The sequence below is a fragment of the Procambarus clarkii genome, chromosome 1 (assembly GCF_040958095.1).
Source record: "Procambarus clarkii isolate CNS0578487 chromosome 1, FALCON_Pclarkii_2.0, whole genome shotgun sequence".
NCBI classification, from domain to species: domain Eukaryota; kingdom Metazoa; phylum Arthropoda; class Malacostraca; order Decapoda; family Cambaridae; genus Procambarus; species Procambarus clarkii.
Genome location: NC_091150.1, coordinates 18,582,411 through 18,605,006, shown reverse-complemented (window position 1 = coordinate 18,605,006; position 22,596 = coordinate 18,582,411). Strand labels below are relative to the sequence as shown.

Below are 22,596 nucleotides of genomic sequence, written 5' to 3'. Positions count from 1 at the left end.
CAGCAAGGACAGTCCACCAGGAGTGGCCAGCAAGGACAGTCCACCAGGAGTGGCCAGCAAGGACAGTCCACCAGGAGTGGCCAGCAAGAGCAGACCACCAGGAGTGGCCAGCAAGGACAGTCCACCAGGATTGGCCAGCAAGGACAGTCCACCAGGAGTGGCCAGCAAGGACAGTCCACCAGGAGTGGCCAGCAAGGACAGTCCACCAGGAGTGGCCAGCAAGGACAGTCCACCAGGAGTGGCCAGCAAGGACAGTCCACCAGGAGTGGCCAGCAAGGACAGTCCACCAGGAGTGGCCAGCAAGGACAGTCCACCAGGAGTGGCCAGCAAGGACAGTCCACCAGGAGTGGCCAGCAAGGACAGTCCACCAGGAGTGGCCAGCAAGGACAGTCCACCAGGAGTGGCCAGCAAGGACAGTCCACCAGGAGTGGCCAGCAAGGACAGTCCACCAGGAGTGGCCAGCAAGGATAGACCACCAGGAGTGGCCAGCAAGGATAGACCACCAGGAGTGGCCAGCAAGGATAGACCACCAGGAGTGGCCAGCAAGGACAGACCACCAGGAGTGGCCAGCAAGGACAGACCACCAGGAGTGGCCAGCAAGGACAGACCACCAGGAGTGGCCAGCAAGGACAGACCACCAGGAGTGGCCAGCAAGGACAGACCACCAGGAGTGGCCAGCAAGGACAGACCACCAGGAGTGGCCAGCAAGGACAGACCACCAGGAGTGGCCAGCAAGGACAGACTACCAGGAGTGGCCAGCAAGGACAGACCACCAGGAGTGGCCAGTAAGGACAGTCCACCAGGAGTGGCCAGCAAGGACAGACCACCAGGAGTGGCCAGCAAGGACAGACCACCAGGAGTGGCCAGCAAGGACAGACCACCAGGAGTGGCCAGCAAGGACAGACCACCAGGAGTGGCCAGCAAGGACAGACCACCAGGAGTGGCCAGCAAGGACAGACCACCAGGAGTGGCCAGTAAGGACAGACCACCAGGAGTGGCCAGCAAGGACAGTCCACCAGGAGTGGCCAGCAAGGACAGACCACCAGGAGTGGCCAGCAAGGACAGACCACCAGGAGTGGCCAGCAAGGACAGACCACCAGGAGTGGCCAGCAAGGACAGACCACCAGGAGTGGCCAGCAAGGACAGACCACCAGGAGTGGCCAGCAAGGACAGACCACCAGGAGTGGCCAGCAAGGACAGACCACCAGGAGTGGCCAGCAAGGACAGACCACCAGGAGTGGCCAGCAAGGACAGTCCACCAGGAGTGGCCAGCAAGGACAGTCCACCAGGAGTGGCCAGCAAGGACAGACCACCAGGAGTGGCCAGCAAGGACAGACCACCAGGAGTGGCCAGCAAGGACAGACCACCAGGAGTGGCCAGCAAGGACAGACCACCAGGAGTGGCCAGCAAGGACAGTCCACCAGGAGTGGCCAGCAAGGACAGACCTTAATGCAACACATGTTTCCGTGGGAACAATTAGGGCCTGGTCGGTGGAGGCGGTGACTTCTCTGTGGTAGCCAGCAGCTGTTGGTGACTGGAGTGATGCATCCCGGGGTGGCCCAGTTGTGTTAATAGATGGAATTCGCGTCTGTCTGTTCTCTAAGTTGAGGCTTGTTAGACTTGAAGCCTTTAGAGGACGCCAGCCAGTGTAGTGCTTGTGTTTCGAGGCTGTGTTTAGACCCTGTGATGATACTGTGGAGGACTGACCCGTCAATTGCCAAGAAAAGTGGACTGGCCAGTGTGGGTGTCTCAGAAGACAGGTTCAGGGATGGAACCTTGAGTGTTGGACGAAGGAGGACTTAACGTAATACAAGATTGCAGAATTTCTTTTGTAGTGTCTTGCGTGAAAGTGATACATACGGTGCTATCTGTGCTGTATATGTATAATATGTGTAATAGCGCCTGACAGCTGCGGGGATATCGCTTCGGATTCGTAGTCCTGAGGTTCCGGGTTCGATCCTCGGTGGAGGCGGAGACTAATGGGCAAAATGTTTCTTTCACCCTGATGCCCCTGTTACTTAGCAGTAAACAGGTACTTGGGAGTTAGACAGCTGCTACGGGCTGCTTCCTGGGGGGTGGGGAGGTGTAACAGAAACGAGACCTGGTTGAAGACCGGGCCGCGGGGGACGTTAAGCCCCGAAATCGTCTCAAGATAGGTGTAAATAAGATTGAAGTACGTGTAGTGATAGTTTTGTTTAATGTTGTTTACCTCCATTCTCGTTGGATTGTCTGTTACTGATAAGTTCTTAATAACGTAATCCAGACTCGGGGATAAGTCTGGTCAGAAGAGGCACTAAGGCCCTATAGAAAGTTGAGTGAAGAGAGTCCGGGTGCTGCCTGAGTGAGGCCGTAACACAGTGCTCGCCAGTCTGCCATACACTAGGCTGGTTAGTACTGGATGCTCCTTAATATACCTCAAACTCAATATGTATTATGTTCATGTAATTATCTTTGACCTGATAAATAACGTTGATGGAATGCATCATTAGTACATAAATACATTCACTACACTACAACAATGATCTGGTCTGTTAGGATGCAGCTCAGACTGATGCTTACTTGACAATATAAAATTTACCAAAATCAGACAACTAAGCGTCAATGAGCATTGAAATTTTCGATTATGTTTTATAATTAAAAACAAATAGAAAATATCAGATAATTAATAGGCTTCCCCAGTTGAACTTAGTTGCTACACATCTATGTAATGTAACTCAATGTAATGGCCATCTAAATTGTGATCAGCTGACACCTGTGTGTCTGAGTAATTTCCCTGCATATCTGCTCTCCAGGTCCCCATGACGAACAGGCCCACTTGTTTATTGACATGGTAGAGTCTGTTCCTCGCCTGGTAGAGAATGTACGCGTTATTTGGTTAGTCAGATTAAGGCTGGCCCACGGGAGCCATGGCCCACGGGAGCCATGGCCCACGGGAGCCATGGCCACGGGAGCCATGGCCCACGGGAGCCATGGCCCACGAGAGTTCTTTCCATGACAATGGTACCAAATTAATTCTGAAAAGGGTTGAGAGAATGATGCTCTCAGACGTAGGTTCGAACCCTCGTCACGGCCCTTGTGGATTTGTTCACTATGAAGGAAGATAATTAACTAACAAAAACAGGAAATTTGCTGAGAACTAATCGGAAAATTTAAAGCAGTATGAAAGTGAGACTTTAAGAGCTGTCAGCTACAGTACTGACAGGGGTAAGTGCAGGCGAGACTCTCGTGTCACAGCTGGAAGAATACAGAAGACCTAACTGGTCCACCTGTATGTATCAGACCCAGCGGTCTCGGACCAGATTTAGCCACGGATACTAAAGAAGGCGGTGTGGAGACTGTATTAGTCACTAACTAGAGAATTTAACTCTAAACTGACGAAGACAATCATCCCTTGCAACGCCTGAACACAATAGTCAGAAACGCTTGGAAAATGGGGACAAGGAGCTGGGAAATAAGAGGATAAGGAAGGAACGGTTCGCAACCAGTTGGGCAACATGGGATTGAAGAGAAACAATCTGCCATAATAAGAACGGCACCAGACTAGATCTGAAATATCTTGATGGAAAACACAGTCATCATGAGATAAACATTATCAGAAGAGAACTGATGAGCGGGGTTCCGCGAGGATCAATAATGGGTCCCCTTATGTTTCAGATCCATGTAGATATACTACGTTTAGAAACTTAAGGTGAAGAGACGACGACGTTTTGGTCCGTCCTGGACCATTATGAAGTCGATTTTGATAATAGTCCATCGGCTTGATAATGATCCAGGACGGACCGAAACGTCGCCGTCTCACCATCTTGTGGTTTGATATGGTCATCATATCTTCAGCCACGTTATTATGACTCATCGCCTGCACTTAGAAACTGAATTACGAGAGGACTGTAGACTGCTGCAGGACTACAACAGTAAATCACAGCTTAAGAGAATTCAGCAGAACAGAAAACCTAATGCTGAACATCATTCAGAGCTCATGACAGAAACACACATATAAATAGTATCAAATTAGAAACCACTCACAAAGTTAGAAGGCATAAGAACAGCCTTTCTGAACCTAAACAAAGAACACTGCACTGCTCAACCAGTCTTAGACCAGTGGTAGAGTTGGTGCCGCGGACCTGGAGCCACACTTTGTGCAGCCCAGGAGAGTTACCGCGAGTCTCACGCTGCAAATACAAGACCTATATTAAGCCACAACAACAGCAAGTGAAAATAAATGGACGTGACAACACTAGCAAAGACAATCGCCACATTCATGATACTGACATATTAACAACTTGGCTACCACAGTGGTCTACAACGGAGGATCACAGTTAAATTTTCGAGGTGGCAGAAGTATTTGGGCAATGTCTTCCTTAACTGTATGCCTCGGCTGAGGTAGCCGTAAATATGTGTTTGGGAGTTACAGTTATTGTGGCTTGCATCTTGGGACAGGTCAGCAGTGGACAAGAAGAGACCTCAGTGTACCCAGTACACACTTCCTGTCCCCAACAGCGCACAACCGTTGTGAGAAATAGCACGAGGGGACACGCTTGTGTTACAGTACACAATGAAGACTGGTCAATACTCACCGAGCCTGTTGATGGGGGTGTGAGTGAGGTCATGGTCGATGAACTGCCCCCACTGCATGACGGAGAGGGTCAGGTCAGGGCTGGGTCGGTCCTGGTCGCCCACAACACTGGTCGACACCAGCCTGGCGGAGGGCAGGCTCCCTCCCCCGACACTCTCGCGCGGCCGGGACAGACCTGTAACAACACCATCGTTTGTTTACACATGTTGTTGGAAATTTCCAACACTAATAAACTACTATTGTATTATAATAAATCATTATCATTATATACTAACTGCAGTAGTTACTAATTTCACTAACAGTAGTGTCAACATAAATTAACCATTGCATCTGCGTATTAATGCTAGAATTCTCATGAAATCAAGTAGCAACATTGCGTCAGATAATGTCCAGTTAGACACATTTATTACCAATGTGTTAGAGAATTGAATGTGGTTCTCTAAAATTATCAGTATTCCGTGTAATAATTACTCACGGATAATATAACTCCCAATAATCACAAACCGAGAGTTATTAACTAAATTGTTATGTATTAGCAGTCCTTTCTGTTACGCACGAATGTCATGGAGAAAATAAAATCTTCTCCATTTCTCGTTTAACACCATAAAACGAGAATATGATAATATTTAAATCCCTATAATTGCAACCCAGTTCTCATTAACGTATTACATCCATAATTGCGTGGAAAAGAATTATTCGTGATTAATAATTTCTGTGGTGAATGCGAGAGACGGGTTGAGGGAGGCGGCGACGCCATTGTGCGAGAGGAGGCAGCCCTGGCGTGAAGAGTGGCGAGACACGTGGTAGTGACTGGGGAATTTATCGGCAAGAATTACGCTGATACTCGGTCAACAGTTAATAATTACTCATCCACGTGTTCTATAGTGCCCAGCAAGTTAATAACGCGTCAACAATTGAAGCCAAGACCCGTAACTACACGTACACAGCAGTGGACGCCAGGGACTGGCTGACGCGGTTCCGGCAGACCTCAGTATTCAATACGCTCACGATAAGTATATGTTTCTCGTTTGATGCATCATCCTAGATTATATATTTGTGAGTAGTTTGTCATCATATAGCGAGGATACCCAATATACAACGTTAGTAAAATTTCGACAATTTCCTCCGTTTTCATGAATATTGAAAATAAAACGTAGCCTATTCAAATGCTACTTAAATTTCTCCGATTTCAGCGTGTATGCGAGGAGTCATCAAGTTATTTCTCATCATTCGTGATATTCACCTCGAGTTCTTTCTTTGTGGAGATCCTGTGAACACGAGGACGAATGACGAAACCCTGGAAACACAAGCCGAAACTGTCTCTATTTTCCGCTTGTGGCAACTTGTAATAAAGTTGTTACATCTTGGCTTAACGTGTTTATGACGTATTAGAACGTAGTTACAACTTGTTATATTGGTTGTTATAACTGGTTAGGAGGTGTTAAAACTTGTTCGAACGTTGTACTAACGTCGTAGTTTCGGTGTGTGTTTGGCGGGAATGATGTTACAGAAATCGTCTTAAAGCTAAGACATTTTTCGTACAAATTTATTTAATATGAATTTTGATTCTTTTATAATTCCTGTAGAATCTTTGCATTGAATAGATTGTTACCATAAATGATGATTGGTAATTAATGTGTTTGCTCTGACTGTTGCTCAGTAATTCATGATCTTTAATATTCACAATTTGAGTTCTCATATTTTGAATCTATAGTAGTTTAGATTTATTATATCATTTACTCAACAATGAACTGGTGGCGAACCACACTGGTTCCTAGATGTATATGAATTTCTAGAAATACCCCCCCCCCCAATGTAGGTCTCTGAGGCTCTGACTTTAATTAATTAATAATACAGTCCATTCATTATTTCAAGTGATTATTCTTTTAATGATTATCCGTAGACACTGGTTCCCTAGTGTTATTCTAATGATCACTTCTATTAGTTTCCCCTCTTTTCTCAAAAGTGGGTGGTCCTTCGATTTATTAAATCCAATAAGTAAATAACTGAATGTATGAGTGAAGCCCCAGATATCCCACACATGTGTTGTGTTCTTGTATCTTGACATGTTGATGCTGGTCAGTGTCTGGGTGTTCCCTGGGGATGACGGCCTGTGTTTCATCCTCATTGATCTGATGTGAGTTGTTAGACTTGTAATTTGTGTTGATCAAGTTTACTATGTTTGTCTGTGCTGATAATTGCTATAATCACCGTCGCTGTAGTATAGTGAGGACTGTGACAACACTCACCGTCACTGTAGTGAGGACTGTGACAACACTCACCGTCACTGTAGTGAGGACTGTGACAACACTCACCGTCACTGTAGTGTGGGGGACGGAGCCTCTGGAAGGTGGTCCTGGCCTGGCCCCACATGGGGTTGTCCAGGTTGTTGCAGGAGCCGTCGATGGTGCGGTAGAACCTGTCCCTCTCCCGGCACACGGGCTCCCTCGGGCAGGTGTCGGCGATGATGGTGTTGGACAGGTCAAACTGCTGCAGACCAAAGCCAGCCTGTAAACCACTCAGACGAAACCTGTTCACCGGAGAAAAATAATTTCCTTTTTTAACTTGGTTAAGCAAGGAAGTGGTTTCTTCCACTGTATTGTGTTGTGTCCGCGTAATTATAATTACAATCTAGTCATGTAATTATCGAGCTTTGACTCCTGGGATCCGAGTTTTGGCATTTAATTGAATGGTGTTCTTGTTACTTAACCCCCCCCCCATGTAATTATAGTAATAATAACAATATTTTATCTATATAAAGAACATACATTTGTTACGTGATACTGAGGACTCCTCGCTACATCAACCCACTAATACCTTCATGTTTTGGGCAAAATGTAAACATAATTGGAGATTAACTTACACTTAAAAACAAACGAGAAGTAACTTAACATATGAGAGTTGCTAAAGAGATTTATCAAATAATTTACAGTCTTAAGTGATATTTAGAGACTGCAGTTTAGCAACAGAACCGGTGCACAATTAATGTTCACAATAAGAGTTGATCAAAGGTTAACGTGCAGGTAGAATTGGTTTCATGATGGTTGTAAAGCATTTCTTACTCTCTCTTGTAGACAGGTTGAGAGAAGTTCAGATTTTAATCTCATTAGGGAAGTCATTCCACAGTTTAAAACCTGTAATTTGCAAGATACTCCTACTATGGTTAGGTTGCGCTCGAGAAATATCAAAATATATATAAGTTTTTCGTGTGGTGCCGCTAGGCTCTCATTTCTAATTTTACATCCATGTATTGAGTTTGGTCTTCACAGCTTTATTCCACAGTAAAGCTTCCTCAGCGTCGTCATGGTGAAGTAGCCATCGTGATGTGCGTTTACATCATTAAATTCATCATTTTTATCCATAAAGCTGCAATCCTCATCAGTGGATGAGGCCTCTCCCATCGTCTGTCACCATCTAACTTCACATGTCGCACACGCAAATTAATAATTTGTTGAGTGGAATTAGATGAGTAAGCGGCGAGTTAAGGAAGACTCACTTGGTCATGAGAAAGTCTCCAGCCTCAGCGTTGACGAAGGCGCCGCGGGCCAGGTGGATGGCCAGGGGCGAGGTCTTGAAGAACTGAAGGTGAGCGAAGGCCGGGTCCGTGTAGTTGGCCACCTGGATGCCTCGGGCCCGCAGCTCCTGTGGGCGGGTCACGCTACAACTTATTACTCTAAACATAATCCTAATTATAAAGAAAAAGTTAATACTTTTAACTAATTTAGTTCATCCTTCAATGTTGGTGTGTTTGAAAGACCTGAGTATACATTGCTTAAGCAACAGAGCCGTTGAGTTTTGGAACACATTACGGAGTAATTGACGTGGGGGGGTATCTGGAGTGTTTCAAGTGTAGGTTAGACGTGGTTATGGCCTCTCTTGCTACAGCTGACTTTGTTCTCGAATCACAATTCGGGACCCCGGGCTCGATTTTCGGGCAGATATAGTTGGGCATGCATTCTTTCACCTAATGCATCTCTCCACCTAGTAGTAAATAGGTCCCCGGGAGTTAAATTGTTGTGAGGCTGCACCCTTGAGGAGGGTCACTAGTGCGACCTGAGGGGAACCTCGATACATACGTTAAAATATATATGTATATACACAGGCTTCCTGCTCCTAGCAAAATTAATTATTAACGTTTAATATTATGAGTTTAGGTGACTACAATAAGGAGTAGTCTTGAACGAGCCAATTAGTGGCCTTAAATAATGTATACAATGTACAATATTACCAACACATAGTCCATTGTATCATGTTTGAGATGTATTTTGTATCAATTCAAATTATCATTATTAAATTATTATGTAAACATTTTAATGTACGAGAGAATTTTACTGGAGTCTACCATCAAAAGCTTGAGCTTGTTATAGAAGAAAACTGAAAAGTTTATATATATGGGTGACTTTAGTAAGCTCATAGTAGCCCTTTCTACCAGGAATATTTTGCTTCATCTTATGCTTCCAATAGATGGGGACAGGAAGCCTGCAGGCGAAGACACCGTTGGCCAGCTGGTGAACTTTCCCAGAATATTGCCCACAATACTTGTCTCACCCTTGGCGGCCACACCTGCATACTCCAGCTCACACCTGTTTACTTCCGCCACACCTGTTTACTCCAGCCACACCTGCATATATATATATATATATATATATATATATATATATATATATATATATATATATATATATATATATATATATATATATATATATATATATATACAGTAGCACATTCACAAACTCTTAAGTAACAATACAGAAACAGAGACATTCCAAAATGAGGAAAAACTTGGCTGACATTAGCAGAGGTAACTTTAAGTCAGGTCTCCCAGAGGGGCGGAATATCATTACAATGATCCTGTCTTATTACACACAGAAATCACAATAGCGTGATGCATCAAATGAACAAATCCGTAAGGGCTGTGACGAGGGTTCGAACTTGCGTCCGAGAGCATCCCAGACGCTGCCTTAATCAACTGAGCTACGACATGGTCAAAAGAATTGCAACCAGAAGTTCTACTGACCCTACATGGATCCTGCAGCCTCTCCGAGACACAAACCAAGATTTTAAAGGGAGTAATTCCCATGGGGAAATTGTGTAAAATCCTAGTTGCCATTCTTTTGACCATGTCGTAGCTCAGTCAATTAAGGCAGCGTCTGGGATGCTCCCGGACGCAAGTTCGAACCCTCGTCACGGCCTTTGTGGATTTGTTCCTATCTTATTATCTTCACACTACGGGGGAAGTGTCTTAGGAGGACGTGAAGGGAGAAGTGTACCCGCTCGAGGAGGTCCTTCTCGGCCAGCTGCCAGAGGCCGACCCTCGCAGCCTCGTCGATGATGTTCTCGCTGAAGCCCAGTTGAGGGACCTCGATGACCGGCGCCGTGAACAGCTGGCGGAGGTTCCCTGGTGGAGGAGGAGGCGGCCCTCAGTACACACTCACTATATAACTCCGAGAGTCACACACTCTTTACCTCATTATTCACGACACTCAACACATACATCACCTCACTAGGATATATGGACAAAAACATTTGTTATAAATTAATTTGTTATAATAATGTGATCGATCTTAACATCTTCTGTGGGAGGGGGGTTACACGGGAGGCGTCACACGGGGAGGGGGGCCACACGGGAGGCGTCACACGGGGGGGCGTCACAGGGGGGGTCACACGGGGCGGCGTCACACGGGGGGGGCGTCACACGGGGGACGTCACACGGGGGGGGGGCGTCACACAAGAGGTGTCACACGGGGGTGGGGCGTCACACGGGGGGGGCGTCACACGGGGGGGGGGCGTCACACGGAGGGGGCGTCACACGGGGGGGGGGGGGCGTCACACGGGGGTGGGGGCGTCACACGGGGGGGGGGGGTCACACGGGGGGGGGGGCGTCACACGGGGGGGATAATTTCGAAGAAATTAAACGCCCTGAACGGAAAAGGGCTTGACAACTGAGTGGACAGCGCTCGGAATTCGTAGTCCTGAGGTTCCGGGTTCGATCCCCGGTGGAGGCTGAAACAAATGGGCAGAGTTCCTTTCACCCTGATGCTCCTGTTCACCTTTCAGTAAATAGGTACCTGGCAGTTAGACAGCTGTGTCCGGGTGCTTTCAGGGGATGTATAACAAAAAGGAGGCCTGGTCGAGGACCGGGCCGCGGGGACGCTAAGCCCTGAAATCATCTCAAGATAACGGCTGCCAGAGTACGAGTTAAGATGTATACATTTACATCACGTTTTTACCTAAATTTACCTAACGGCTCCTCTCTCCATTGACCACGACGGGACAGGAAGCCGGGGGCTACAACCCGTCCTCTGAAAAATAATGTCACTTTCCTCCCGTATGCGCGGCGCTGTGGCCAAATTTGGACGTAATTTGAAATGAAATCGACTCACAAAAGTGACGTTCTGTTCCGTTTTCTGTTTGAGTCGTCCGGCTTACTCAGTAAGGTTAGGAGAGGAAAGTTTTCATTAACGTTTTTCATACCGTTTTGAAACTATAGGAGAATTTCCTGCCCACCTAATCTACCAGTTTACCCTTAACTTACTGTTGTTGAAAAAAAAATCCAAAATTTATTTTCATTTTTATTTCATTTTCAAATTACGTCCATATTCGGCCATACGGGTAAACCGCCAAAAGCGACGGTCTTTTTAAGAGGACAGGTTGACTTGTTTATGGCTCCTCCATTCCTGATAATTTTGTCCAGCTAAATTTTATACAGAAGTAATGTCATGGCGCTTATGTCTTCTGCGGGTAAGCGGTTCCGTGGGTTTATACCCGAGTGGGTGACCAGCGTCCCCAGTGTTCAGTCCTTCACTGTGGCTGGTTGAGCTCGTCCCCTCCCCCAACCCCCCCCCCCTCCCCCCCTTGTATGTGTAACACTTGACCTGTTAAACAAGAGGTCTGGATTAATATCCTCCAAATTGTTCACTATTTTGAAGGTATCGACGAGATCAGCCTTGTCATATCTGGTTTGTGGTGGTGTTAGCCCTGCGGCCCTCAAGTGTTCCTATGTCAGATTCGACATAGTTCTCGGATGATTTTTGTCGCTCTGTGTTGAAATTTCCCAAAAGCATATATATCTTTTTGGAGATAACGTCTCTATACTTAGACATCCCATCCTCTCTAAATAACGTCGCTTTTCGCTCGTATGCGCTCGCGCTATGGCCAAAAACTGACGTAATTTGAGATGAAATCGGCTGACGAAAGTGATGTACTGTCCCGTTTTCTGTTTTGGTCTCCATCTTAGTCTGTTAGGTTAGGAAGGGACACTTTTAATACATGATGTTTTGAAACTTTAGAAGAATTTCCTGCTCTCCTAACCAACCACAGGACCTTAACTTACTGTTTTAGGGGGAAAAATCCCAAATTTATTTTATCTTTTTTCCATTTTCAAATTACGTCAGTGTTCGGCCATACGGGTAAATGTGTAAGAGGAGAGGTTGGGGAGTTATCTGGAGATGATGATGATTGATTTCGGGGCTTAGTGTCCCCGAGGCCCGGTCCCCGACCAGGCCTCCACCCACAGGAAGCAGCCCGTAGCAGCTGACTAACTCCCAGGTACCTATTTACTGCTTGGTAACAGGGGCATCAGGGTGAAAGAAACATTTTGCCCATTTGTCTCCGCCTCCACCGGGGATCGAACCCTGAACCTCAGGACTACGAATCGCGAGCGCTGTCCACCCAGCTGTCAGACCCCCTCACCGAGGACACCGTAGACACCGTAGACACCGTAGGCCAGAGGCACCTGACACTTGCACACTTCAATAACAACTTTCTTTCTTGCAGTCGAAGGTTCTTTTTGTCTATGTGTAAAGGTTGTTTCCCCGCAGCTCTCACTTGTCGCTGCAGTAAAATGTCTTGTACAGCCTAAGTGCCCAACCACTTGGGCTGGACGGTAGAGCGTCAGTCTCGCTGCATGCAGGTCGGTGTTCAATCCCCGACTGTCCTAATGGTTGGGCACCATTCCTTCCCCCAGTCCCATCCCGAACTCTTATCCTGACCCCTTCCCAGTGCTATATAGTGGTAATGGCTGGGCACTTTCTCCTCATACTTCCCTTCCTCGTGTCTTCCCTCTTGTGTCAATCGGAATAAAATATTTAAACAGCGGCGATATCAAATTGTCAGGATAGCAACTGGACCTTTCCATCCATCCCTTGTCCGGGACGGTGGTGCCGGGAAGGGAATTATCAGGGCTATACGACTATATAACACTATATATACGACTATATTACGACTATATAGCACTTAGAGGGGATCAGGATAAGGATTTGGGATGGGACGGGGGGGGGGGGGGAAGGAATGGTGCCCAACCACTTGGACGGTCGGGGATTGAACACCGACCTGCATGAAGCGAGACCGTCGCTCTACCGACAGGAACAACCCGCCGGTCCGCCAGACAACTGCAGTTTCAAACAATGGTGTGATGTGAGGCATCATTGTGTGACTGGCTGCCTGGTCGTGCCTGAAGATACGGAGCCGAGTTACTGGCGGCGAAGATTAGCGACGGACGCCCCATTGTCTCCCGGGACTCCCCGTGTGGCTACACCAGTGTCCTGACTCTCACAGCTACAGAGTCACGTGTACACAGCCTCCATGAACACGACCCCAGTGTGGCTACACCAGTGTTCTGACTGTCAGAGCTACAGAGTCACGTGTACACAGCCTCCATGAACACGACCCCAGTGTGGCTACACCAGTGTCCTGACTCTCACAGCTACAGAGTCACGTGTACACAGCCTCCGTGAACACGACCCCAGTGTGGCTACACCAGTGTCCTGACTCTCACAGCTACAGAGTCACGTGTACACAGCCTCCATGAACACGACCCCCGTGTGGCTACACCAGTGTCCTGACTCTCACAGCTACAGAGTCACGTGTACACAGCCTCCATGAACACGACCCCAGTGTGGCTACACCAGTGTCCTGACTCTCACAGCTACAGAGTCACGTGTTCACAGCCTCCATGAACACGACCCCAGTGTGGCTACACCAGTGTTCTGACTGTCAGAGCTACAGAGTCACGTGTACACAGCCTCCATGAACACGACCCCAGTGTGGCTACACCAGTGTCCTGACTCTCACAGCTACAGAGTCACGTGTTCACAGCCTCCATGAACACGACCCCAGTGTGGCTACACCAGTGTTCTGACTGTCAGAGCTACAGAGTCACGTGTACACAGCCTCCATGAACACGACCCCAGTGTGGCTACACCAGTGTCCTGACTGTCAGAGCTACAGAGTCACGTGTACACAGCCTCCATGAACACGACCCCAGTGTGGCTACACCAGTGTCCTGACTGTCAGAGCTACAGAGTCACGTGTACAGCCTCCATGAACACGACCCCAGTGTGGCTACACCAGTGTCCTGACTGCCAGAGCTACAGAGTCACGTGTACACAGCCTCCATGAACACGACCCCAGTGTGGCTACACCAGTGTCCTGACTGTCAGAGCTACAGAGTCACGTGTACACAGCCTCCGTGAACACGACCCACACATCCTACAATCTGGGGGCCGAATAACTGAGTGGACACCGCTCTGGACTCGTAATCCTAGGGTCCGAGTTCGATCCCAGGTGATGGCAGAAACAAAATGGGCAGAGTTTCTTTCACCCTAATGCCCCTGTTACCTAGCAGTAAACAGGTACCTAGGAGTTAGACAGCTGCTTCCTGGGTGTGTGTGAAAAAAATAATTAGTAGTTAGTAACAGTTGATTGATTGGCAGTTGAGAGGCGGGCCGAAGGAGCAGAGCTCAACCCCCGCAAGCACAACTAGGTGAATATAATGTGGATCAATTAATGTCTCTAGAAGAGAAAGCTAACTCAAAGGTTCCTGCTGAACAAAATGGCTTCTTAGCCACTTCCACCGTGGCTGTGAAGCTACTCACATTGGCGGCAATAATACACATCCATTAATGGAGTAGACTGGCTCCAACATTCTGCTACAGCTTCCCTCCTGTGACCCGTCTGACTCCACCTAATTTGTCCTTACAGTATCTTACCTGTGTTCTGTTTCCTTAAACACTCAAAGGTGTCTGGGAATTGATCAATGTTACTGTAATTCAGTACAAATACTTGCAGCTTTACAAGAACCCGCACACACACACAATATGGAAATGCTAATCAATTATACTCATAGGTGCATAAATTATACATATCTGCTGATAGCATAAGTAAAGATAAGAAAATTATATTACGACTGACACCCTCGCTCGCGTACGCTCGCGTGCGCACCGATAATATATACATATATACGTAGCATAAATACACAGGCATGAGAAAATGAAGCTTGAAGCATGAAGACAAGCATCTACTGGACTTTTGTTGGGTTGTCCGGGGCAGCAGACTCCCGCAGAACACAATACACTGGAAGAAGAAACAGCAAAGAACATGAAGACATAAACACGTACTGTTATTGGGTTGTCCGGGGCAGCAGACTCCCGCAGAACACAATACACTGGAAGAAGAAACAGCAGAGAACATGAAGACATAAACACGTACTGTTATTGGGTTGTCCGGGGCAGCAGACTCCCGCAGAACACAGTACACTGGAAGAAGAAACAGCAGAGAACATGAAGACATAAACACGTACTGTTATTGGGTTGTCCGGGGCAGCAGACTCCCGCAGAACACAGTACACTGGAACAAGAGACAGCAGAGAACATGAAGACATAAACACGTACTGTTATTGGGTTGTCCGGGGCAGCAGACGCCAACAGCACCACCGTAGATGGAGCAGGAGAGCTGGGGCTGGTTCTCCACCTGGTGGTAGCAGGGAGCACAGCTCACCAGCGGCACACACTGCAGGCCGTCCGGGCACTCTCCTGGTCCAGGGTAGGGAGGCGGAGCTGGCGGAACGTGTCAGGTTAACATTTATTAATATATCTCATTAGTTTGAGAATCTTATTCACAGTTTAAAAATGCAAAATGGACATAGTCTCAGTGACTCAAAATGTATTGGTAGCACTCTGGGAACTGCATAGACACCGATGTACAGGAAGCCGGCTGCTGGTGGCCAGGAATGGTCAACCACAGAGCGAACGAGCCAGGACTGTTGGGTAAGTTGGTCATCAACTCATTCAGAATGATGGTGTCCCAACATGTGTCAGGTCTGAGAGACTTAAGTGAAAGGGGAGCAGCACCATCTGTCCATGTGTTTAATTAATAAATTTTTGCTCTTGATAATATATATATATATATATATATATATATATATTATTTTTATTTAAAATTTTATTCTAGAAAAAGCGGCTACAACATTGGTTACATGCAAGGTACAAGGCTACGTGTCACAGGTTGTCGAGTTCCTCCAGCTCCTCAGAAAGCGGGCAAGAACCATGGATGCAATGTGTATTTCCGCTCTGGGTTGCCACGCTGAGGCGCTGCAAGAGGAAACGGGCAGCTCTAGGGTCTCTAGTTGTTTCAATTAGCCATAAGGCTTATTAGTGGTAAGGCTCCTTTTAATAATGTCATTAACCTCGTCGTGTTTTTCTGCTCCTCCTGTGCTTTGGCAGAGAAGGCCATGCCAGCCGTACCTGTCGACCACTGCCTCGCTGCAAATACACCTATATTCAGTGTGGATTGGGGCAGCGAGGCGGACGGCCTGTGGTGTGAGACATGTGCCGGGTGCTGACATTGGGGTTGCTAATAGGAAGTCACCTGCATGGGGAGCTGCTACAGCTCTAAGTCGGGCAGTGTCATGTGGTGTTGTCTCAGCTTCTAGGTATGTCGCAGCTGCTTGGTCGACAATGGCGCGATCGCAGCTGATTTGCTTGTGAACTTAGGAAGGTGGTGGTTGGGGTGCTGGTCCTGCAACAGAGACCCATTTGGTGGTGCAGACCATAGAGATGGGATCTTGTACCACTGCCTGTTGACCTAGGTAATCAGGTAGGATTTCCTTCACCAGGTTGTCAGAGGCCACTGAAGAGGACAGGAACGCTGGTACAGCAATTTGCGTTGTTGTGCGAACGCCGAGGCCCCCGAGTCTGACAGGAAGGGAGGCCTGTTTCCACTGAGAGAAAGGTTGAGGGCCTTTTCTAACATAGATTTCAGCAAACTGTCTTTCTCTTTTAATTTAATATTATTGAAAGATGGCGAACATTTAAGAAAATAGGTCAGCCTGGGGAGGGACAAGCATCTGGTGATGAGGTAAAGTGCATCATGAGCATCAGTGTCTTCAATCCTCTCATTCATCCTCCTCAGGTTAGAGATCTTCTTACCAAGGACCCCGTCGATGGCATTCCTTCCAAGAACAGCGCCTAGGAGTGTGTTGTCCTCAGGGTTGGTTATATGGATATCAGGCAAAACATCCTTTATTCGCTCTATTAAGTGCTGGTTGGTGGAGGTTATTTCGCACTTGGAAAAGTTCAGGGTGAGGCCTAGACTTGCTCCTGAATTATTCTTATGTCATCCAGGAGAGAGTCTGGGGAGCCGGCTAGAGTACCATCGTCCAAAAACCAAATGTTGAGCTCACTGGACAGGTTATCGGTGACTTCCTTGATGACTAGGCAGAAAAGAAAAGGAGCAAGGGGGTCACCCTGTTGGACACCTTGTGATTCGATTTCATGTTCCACAAATAACAGAGTTAGATTCTTGCTGTAACATAAGTTTACAAACGGGTAGAGTGAAGGAAAAAGCCAATGAACCGCACTGATTACTGCATCCCTTCTTTCCAGATTGACAGCGTTTTTGAAATCCAGTTTTATCAGGGTTTTTTCTTCTGTAATGTAGGCTCTAGCTACATGAGCCGCTGCCTCACACCCTTGGGGAATGCCAAACCCAAGCTGTTTTGGCTTCAGCATGTCGGCTGCTGCCTGGCTAACTGCTCTAGCAGCAGCCTTAGCGACGAGGCACTGGAGTAAATTGCCCACAGCTATTGGTCTAATTCCTCTATCCTTTTTCCTCAGGGCACAGAGGGTAGCGACAAAAAAGAGAGGCCGTATGGTCTCTGGTATGTTGCCAGCTAGACATGTGTTGGAAAATCTTGTTAGTTTCACCAGGAGGCCCTGTGCAATGTCTCCCAGTGCAGGGTTCAGCATTTGTTTGATGTGGTTGGGTGTTAGTCCTGTGAACCCGCCTGCTGATCGTGGTGGGAAGGATAAAGCTGCTTTAAGCACCACGGATTCGACCACACACAGGGGTTCTGCTCTGATGACACCAACTAGTGGAACACTGTTGTCACGTGGGGCTCTGGATGGGTGTTTTTCTCTCAGGGCTTGTGTTGTATTGGCGTCTCTGGTGGCAACTGTGTCCTCGCTGGTGATGACTCTGATTGCCTCTACTATGTTCCCTTCTTCTAATTTCTTGCTGACTGTTGCTCTGTTTTTGGATGCCTCGGTTTTGTTTTTAATACCATATCTGTGGTGGGTGTTTTTGGCACGGGTGGGGAGGGGTACCTGGTTGTCCTCTCTAGGAATACTATTTATAACCCTAATGACTGAGGAAGCTAGTGATTTGTCTCTCCTTGCAGGGACAGCTAGGCATATGTTACCAAACAGGAGAAGGTTGCGCCACGCTTGGATGGTTCCGGGAGAGTCATTAACCTTTTTCAAGAGGCTGGATAGTTTGGCTGCTGCCTGGGGCCGGGCAGCTTTGGGGATGTGCCGCAAGGTTTCAACCGATATCGCTTTGATGGCTTCTAGTAGGTTCTCAGTCGAAATGAAGCTGTTGGAGTTTTCACCGACTGCTGATGTGGGGACGTTGATTGATGCTGTCTTTGGGAGGGTGCCTCATATATATATATATATATGAGGTGGTTAGGTAACATGGTGGTTAGGTGCTAAGCATGGTAGAATTTGTCTTTGAGAATGTGAGGAGTGACCTTGTGAAACACATCACTAGGCATCAGACTCAATAAAAAGTAAAAATGAACTTTGGAGAGTTAATTTTTCAACTTCCTGCTTCAGTGAAGAAAGAAATTAGAAACCCATCCTCTAATGAGTTATTATATTGCCACAAATCCTCTTGTTTAGATAGTAACTATTGTGACGATCGTCAATAGTCAGAATTCATACGTTCTTGACTTTTAGATAGTAGTCTACTGATTAGAAGGGAATTCTTTTAAAATAAATGAAGCTAAAAGACAAACTTAAATACTCCCAGGCCTAGTATAGCCCACATGTGTACTATATTAGGCCTTAGCTATCGTGTATTAGGCCTAGGGAGGTTAGGAGAGGTTAGTTTAGTTTGTCAAAGTAACTCAAGTTAAAAATAGTTTTCCGGTTTGTACAACTCAATAGTTCAGATTTCTACTTTCTAATTTCGTTTTACGTCAGTATATACACAATGGTCCTAACACCGTTACCATAAGTGCTACAGAGCAGGAGGATGGGCTGTATATGGCTGTTGTAAATTAACGTCAAATATGGTTTACCGTTATAAGTCAACTGACGTGTGTCACAGTCATGATGTTGCCTTTATCCTTCCCTTGTAACGCCCTTGAAACCCATTCCAATATTTGTATGGACAGATGCCACTGTCTGTGGCATCTGGCTATTCTGGTGTAGACACAAATTTTAGATTTGGAACCCAACTAAACAGTGGAACTCTGATTACCTCCGTAAGTGTGAGTTGGAGGCTGCACTGGCCGGAGGTGGTGAGGCACGGGGGTGACCTTCTTGTGGTGGCCGGGGTGCAGGAAGGGCAGCCTGGCCGCCGCAGGGGTGCGGCTCGGGCTGTACCTCTGTACATACTTGTGGCTCGGCGGCACCTTCGTCACCGTTGGCTTCACGGACGGCTTGTAGAACTAACCAAGAGTGAATAATAATTAATAAATCCATGACATTAGAAACGTTGACAACAGCTCCACATTATACTCGGACTCGTTATACAAAAGGTTGTGAACAGTTAAACCCAGGTTAGGTTTAGTGACATGTTGTGCACCTCACATGAAGCTTCCTCAAGACAAATACCAGAACTTTACCTGTATTAACATGTAAGGATGTCAGGTGTAGTTTCGGCTCAATTGGCCTTCTTGAGAGCAGTTTTAGAATGAAGAAAGAAACGTGGAAGGCAGACTTATCATACCCGCGAGGGCAGGTCACCTCACCACCAATAAGAATATAGACCTATTGACCTATATACAAGTAAAAAAAAGGGGGAATGAAACATATAGATAAAAGGGGACGAAAAAGGGGTTAAATGGTTAAAAGGGGTTACACTATATTGTATTGACGTGCTATATTGAAGCTTATATGGGGATCTAATTTGTACATGCCAGGGCTCACATTAAGGCTGTTGTTACAGTATTTGATCAGAGGAGACTCGATCACATTTCGTTCAACGAAACCCTTACTTTTAACAAAACATTTCGCCCCTCTTTGAAGTCGATAGCATGATCACGTAAACTGGAATGTAAATACAATGCACTGGAGTGCTGGGCTGTACGAATAGCATATGAATGTTGTTTTAAACGTGAGGCAAGAGATTTACCAGTCTGGCCGATGTAAACACATGCACACTCATTACACGGGTGGAGTACACACCTGGTACAGACGAGGGAGAGTTCATAATTAACTTCGACTTAACTGTATTATAATTTTTGAACACTGGGTTAATATTAATTTTTTTCAGGGCTGGGGCAAGATGTACTAGTCCATCAAAATATGGTAATACCAACGAAATTTTTATTTCTGGCTTAGACTTGGGAGCTTGTTTGTAGAACGTCTTTATTGCTTGACCAAACACGAAATCCAAGACCGATTTTGGGTATTTTAACTTCTTCCCAATTTCAAATATTTTTTTTTTTTTATTTCATCATCAGAAAATTCCAAACTGCAAACTCTGAGGACTCTGAGGAACCATTCCAGACAATACTGCCCTCTTAACCTGAACATACGAGCACACATTGGTAGCTTTCCTATATACAGTGAATTTGAAATTCCTACCGACTCTATGACTCATGATGTGTAGAAAATGGCAGAACACCGTTCTGCCTTCTCAATTGTGAATTTAAATTTGCTGGTTCCGTCAATTGAAGATGAAGATGGGTTATTAACCACTCTACCTAGTGAGTGTGTCTGTCAATATGAAGCGAAAGTGTCCCCGGACAAGGAGGCCTGTGCAGTTGACTATATAACTCAGTACCAAGTGACTGTAAAAGCAATATATTTTTTGAGAATGGAGGAAGAGGCAAAATTGGATGAGGACCTAATATTCAGGGACATGATGGAACACATATGAGCCTCGAGTGTCCCGCTTAGAGGTAACATCAGTAAAAGTAACATTATGGAGAACAGTTACAGAGTCTGTGGTGAGAGTGACGGACGCCGCCTTGACCACTACCTGAGAGAATGTGAACATCTAAGAGTCATTAGAAATGTGTGTAGAATATTAAACCCAATACTGATTAAGGAAAATACTCTATGTCAAATATTGATGCTGTTCTTAAAGAGTCCCCCATTTTACACTCGCAAGATAACGTATGATTTTAAGGGTTGACAAATGTTAATCTTCTTGTTTGAGGAGCTGTTCACTTGACATTTAAGCAAGTCCCAGCTGTGTCTGGGTACAAGTGACAGGATGAACAACCCAGCGGGTTTTCTTCCTATTGGGGAGTGTTGTACATGCTGCTATGGCGGTGTGTCCACTCACAGGATGAGTGACGCTGCCCAATACTGTTACTATGGCGGTGTGTCGACTCACAGGATGAGTGACGCTGCCCAATACTGTCACTATGGCGGTGTGTCCACTCACAGGATGAGTGGCGCTGCCCAATACTGTCACTATGGCGGTGTGTCCACTCACAGGATGAGTGCCGCTGCCCAATACTGTCACTATGGCGGTGTGTCCACTCACAAGATGAGTGGCGCTGCCCAATACTGCCACTATGGCGGTGTGTCCACTCACAGGATGAGTGGCGCTGCCCAATACTGTCACTATGGCGGTGTGTCCACTCACAGGATGAGTGGCGCTGCCCAATACTGTCACTATGGTGGTGTGTCCACTCACAGGATGAGTGACGCTGCCCAATACTGTCACTATGGCGGTGTGTCCACTCACAGGATGAGTGGCACTGCCCAATACTGTCACTATGGCGGAGTGTCCACTCACAGGATGAGTGGCGCTGCCCAATACTGTCACTATGGCGGTGTGTCCACTCACAGGATGAGTGGCGCTGCCTAATACTGTCACTATGGCGGTGTGTCCACTCACAGGATGAGTGGCGCTGCCTAATAAACTCGCCTCTCGGGGCAAAATTAAAATGATCTAGTATACATCGTGACTCTTACCTCCGGCCTGACCTCCGGCAGGAGCGGTGAGGCGGGGACCCCGGCCAGGGCGTGGGCGTTGGAGAAGGTGGGGCGGGCGGCGAAGATGGAGTAGGACGCTGTGGGCGTGTGGGCGGACAGGTCGCTGTAGGGCCTGCCAGGGAGGAGGGCGGAGGTCAGAGGTACACAAGAGCTCTACCAAACTTACAACTGGACGTATAATATATGTATCTAACTGCGCTCTTTGCCCTCTATATTTGACACCCACGTCTGTACAACAGGTGTGTATTACACCTGTAGAGCACCTGTGTAGGACATGTGCTACAGCACCTTGGTCTTTAACACCCGTCGTCTCCTCCACCACCAAGTGTGTCCCGAGTGACTCGCCTGTAAGCCTGGAGCCGCTGGTGGTAGGCCTGACGTCTCCCCCTCTCAGCCTCACCCACCACGGTAGAGTTGGCACCACCGTCGTCCTCCTCCTCCTGCACCTCCGTGGAGGCGTCGTCGTCGTCAGCAGTAGCAGCAGCAGCAGCAGCAGCCAGGCCAGCCAGGAGCAGTAACAAGGCGGCCGCTGTAACCCTGAAACACCAGAGGAAAAGTATATACCATCATGTTAACTGTAACATTCTGACAAACATTTGAGACATTTGGTTACTGATATTACCAGGAAATCACATAGACTTATCACTTCAGATATATTGTCTGTTACATAGAGAATAATGCCGGGCGCGGTCAGTCTGATACATTGACGAAGTGTACTGTCCCTAAACATTGGTCGATAATAGAGCTGTTTCTCTCTCTCTCTATGTGTGAACCACTTGGGCT

General features: G+C 47.0%; 1 protein-coding gene across 1 annotated transcript in view; it reads right to left on the bottom strand.

The window, feature by feature from the left end:
- Nucleotides 1–22,089, bottom strand: part of LOC123758057 (salivary peroxidase/catechol oxidase) — a 39,128-nt gene extending 17,039 nt beyond the window's left edge. The window contains exons 1-8 of the mRNA XM_069320910.1: nucleotides 22,064–22,089; nucleotides 21,793–21,925; nucleotides 19,118–19,307; nucleotides 15,247–15,411; nucleotides 9,847–9,974; nucleotides 8,070–8,215; nucleotides 6,889–7,103; nucleotides 4,575–4,748 (exon numbers count right to left, since the gene is read on the bottom strand). Coding sequence (XP_069177011.1) covers nucleotides 4,575–4,748; nucleotides 6,889–7,103; nucleotides 8,070–8,215; nucleotides 9,847–9,974; nucleotides 15,247–15,411; nucleotides 19,118–19,307; nucleotides 21,793–21,925; nucleotides 22,064–22,089 — 1,177 coding nt within the window. The remainder of the gene's footprint in view (nucleotides 1–4,574; nucleotides 4,749–6,888; nucleotides 7,104–8,069; nucleotides 8,216–9,846; nucleotides 9,975–15,246; nucleotides 15,412–19,117; nucleotides 19,308–21,792; nucleotides 21,926–22,063) is intronic.
- Nucleotides 22,090–22,596: the final 507 nt, after the last annotated feature.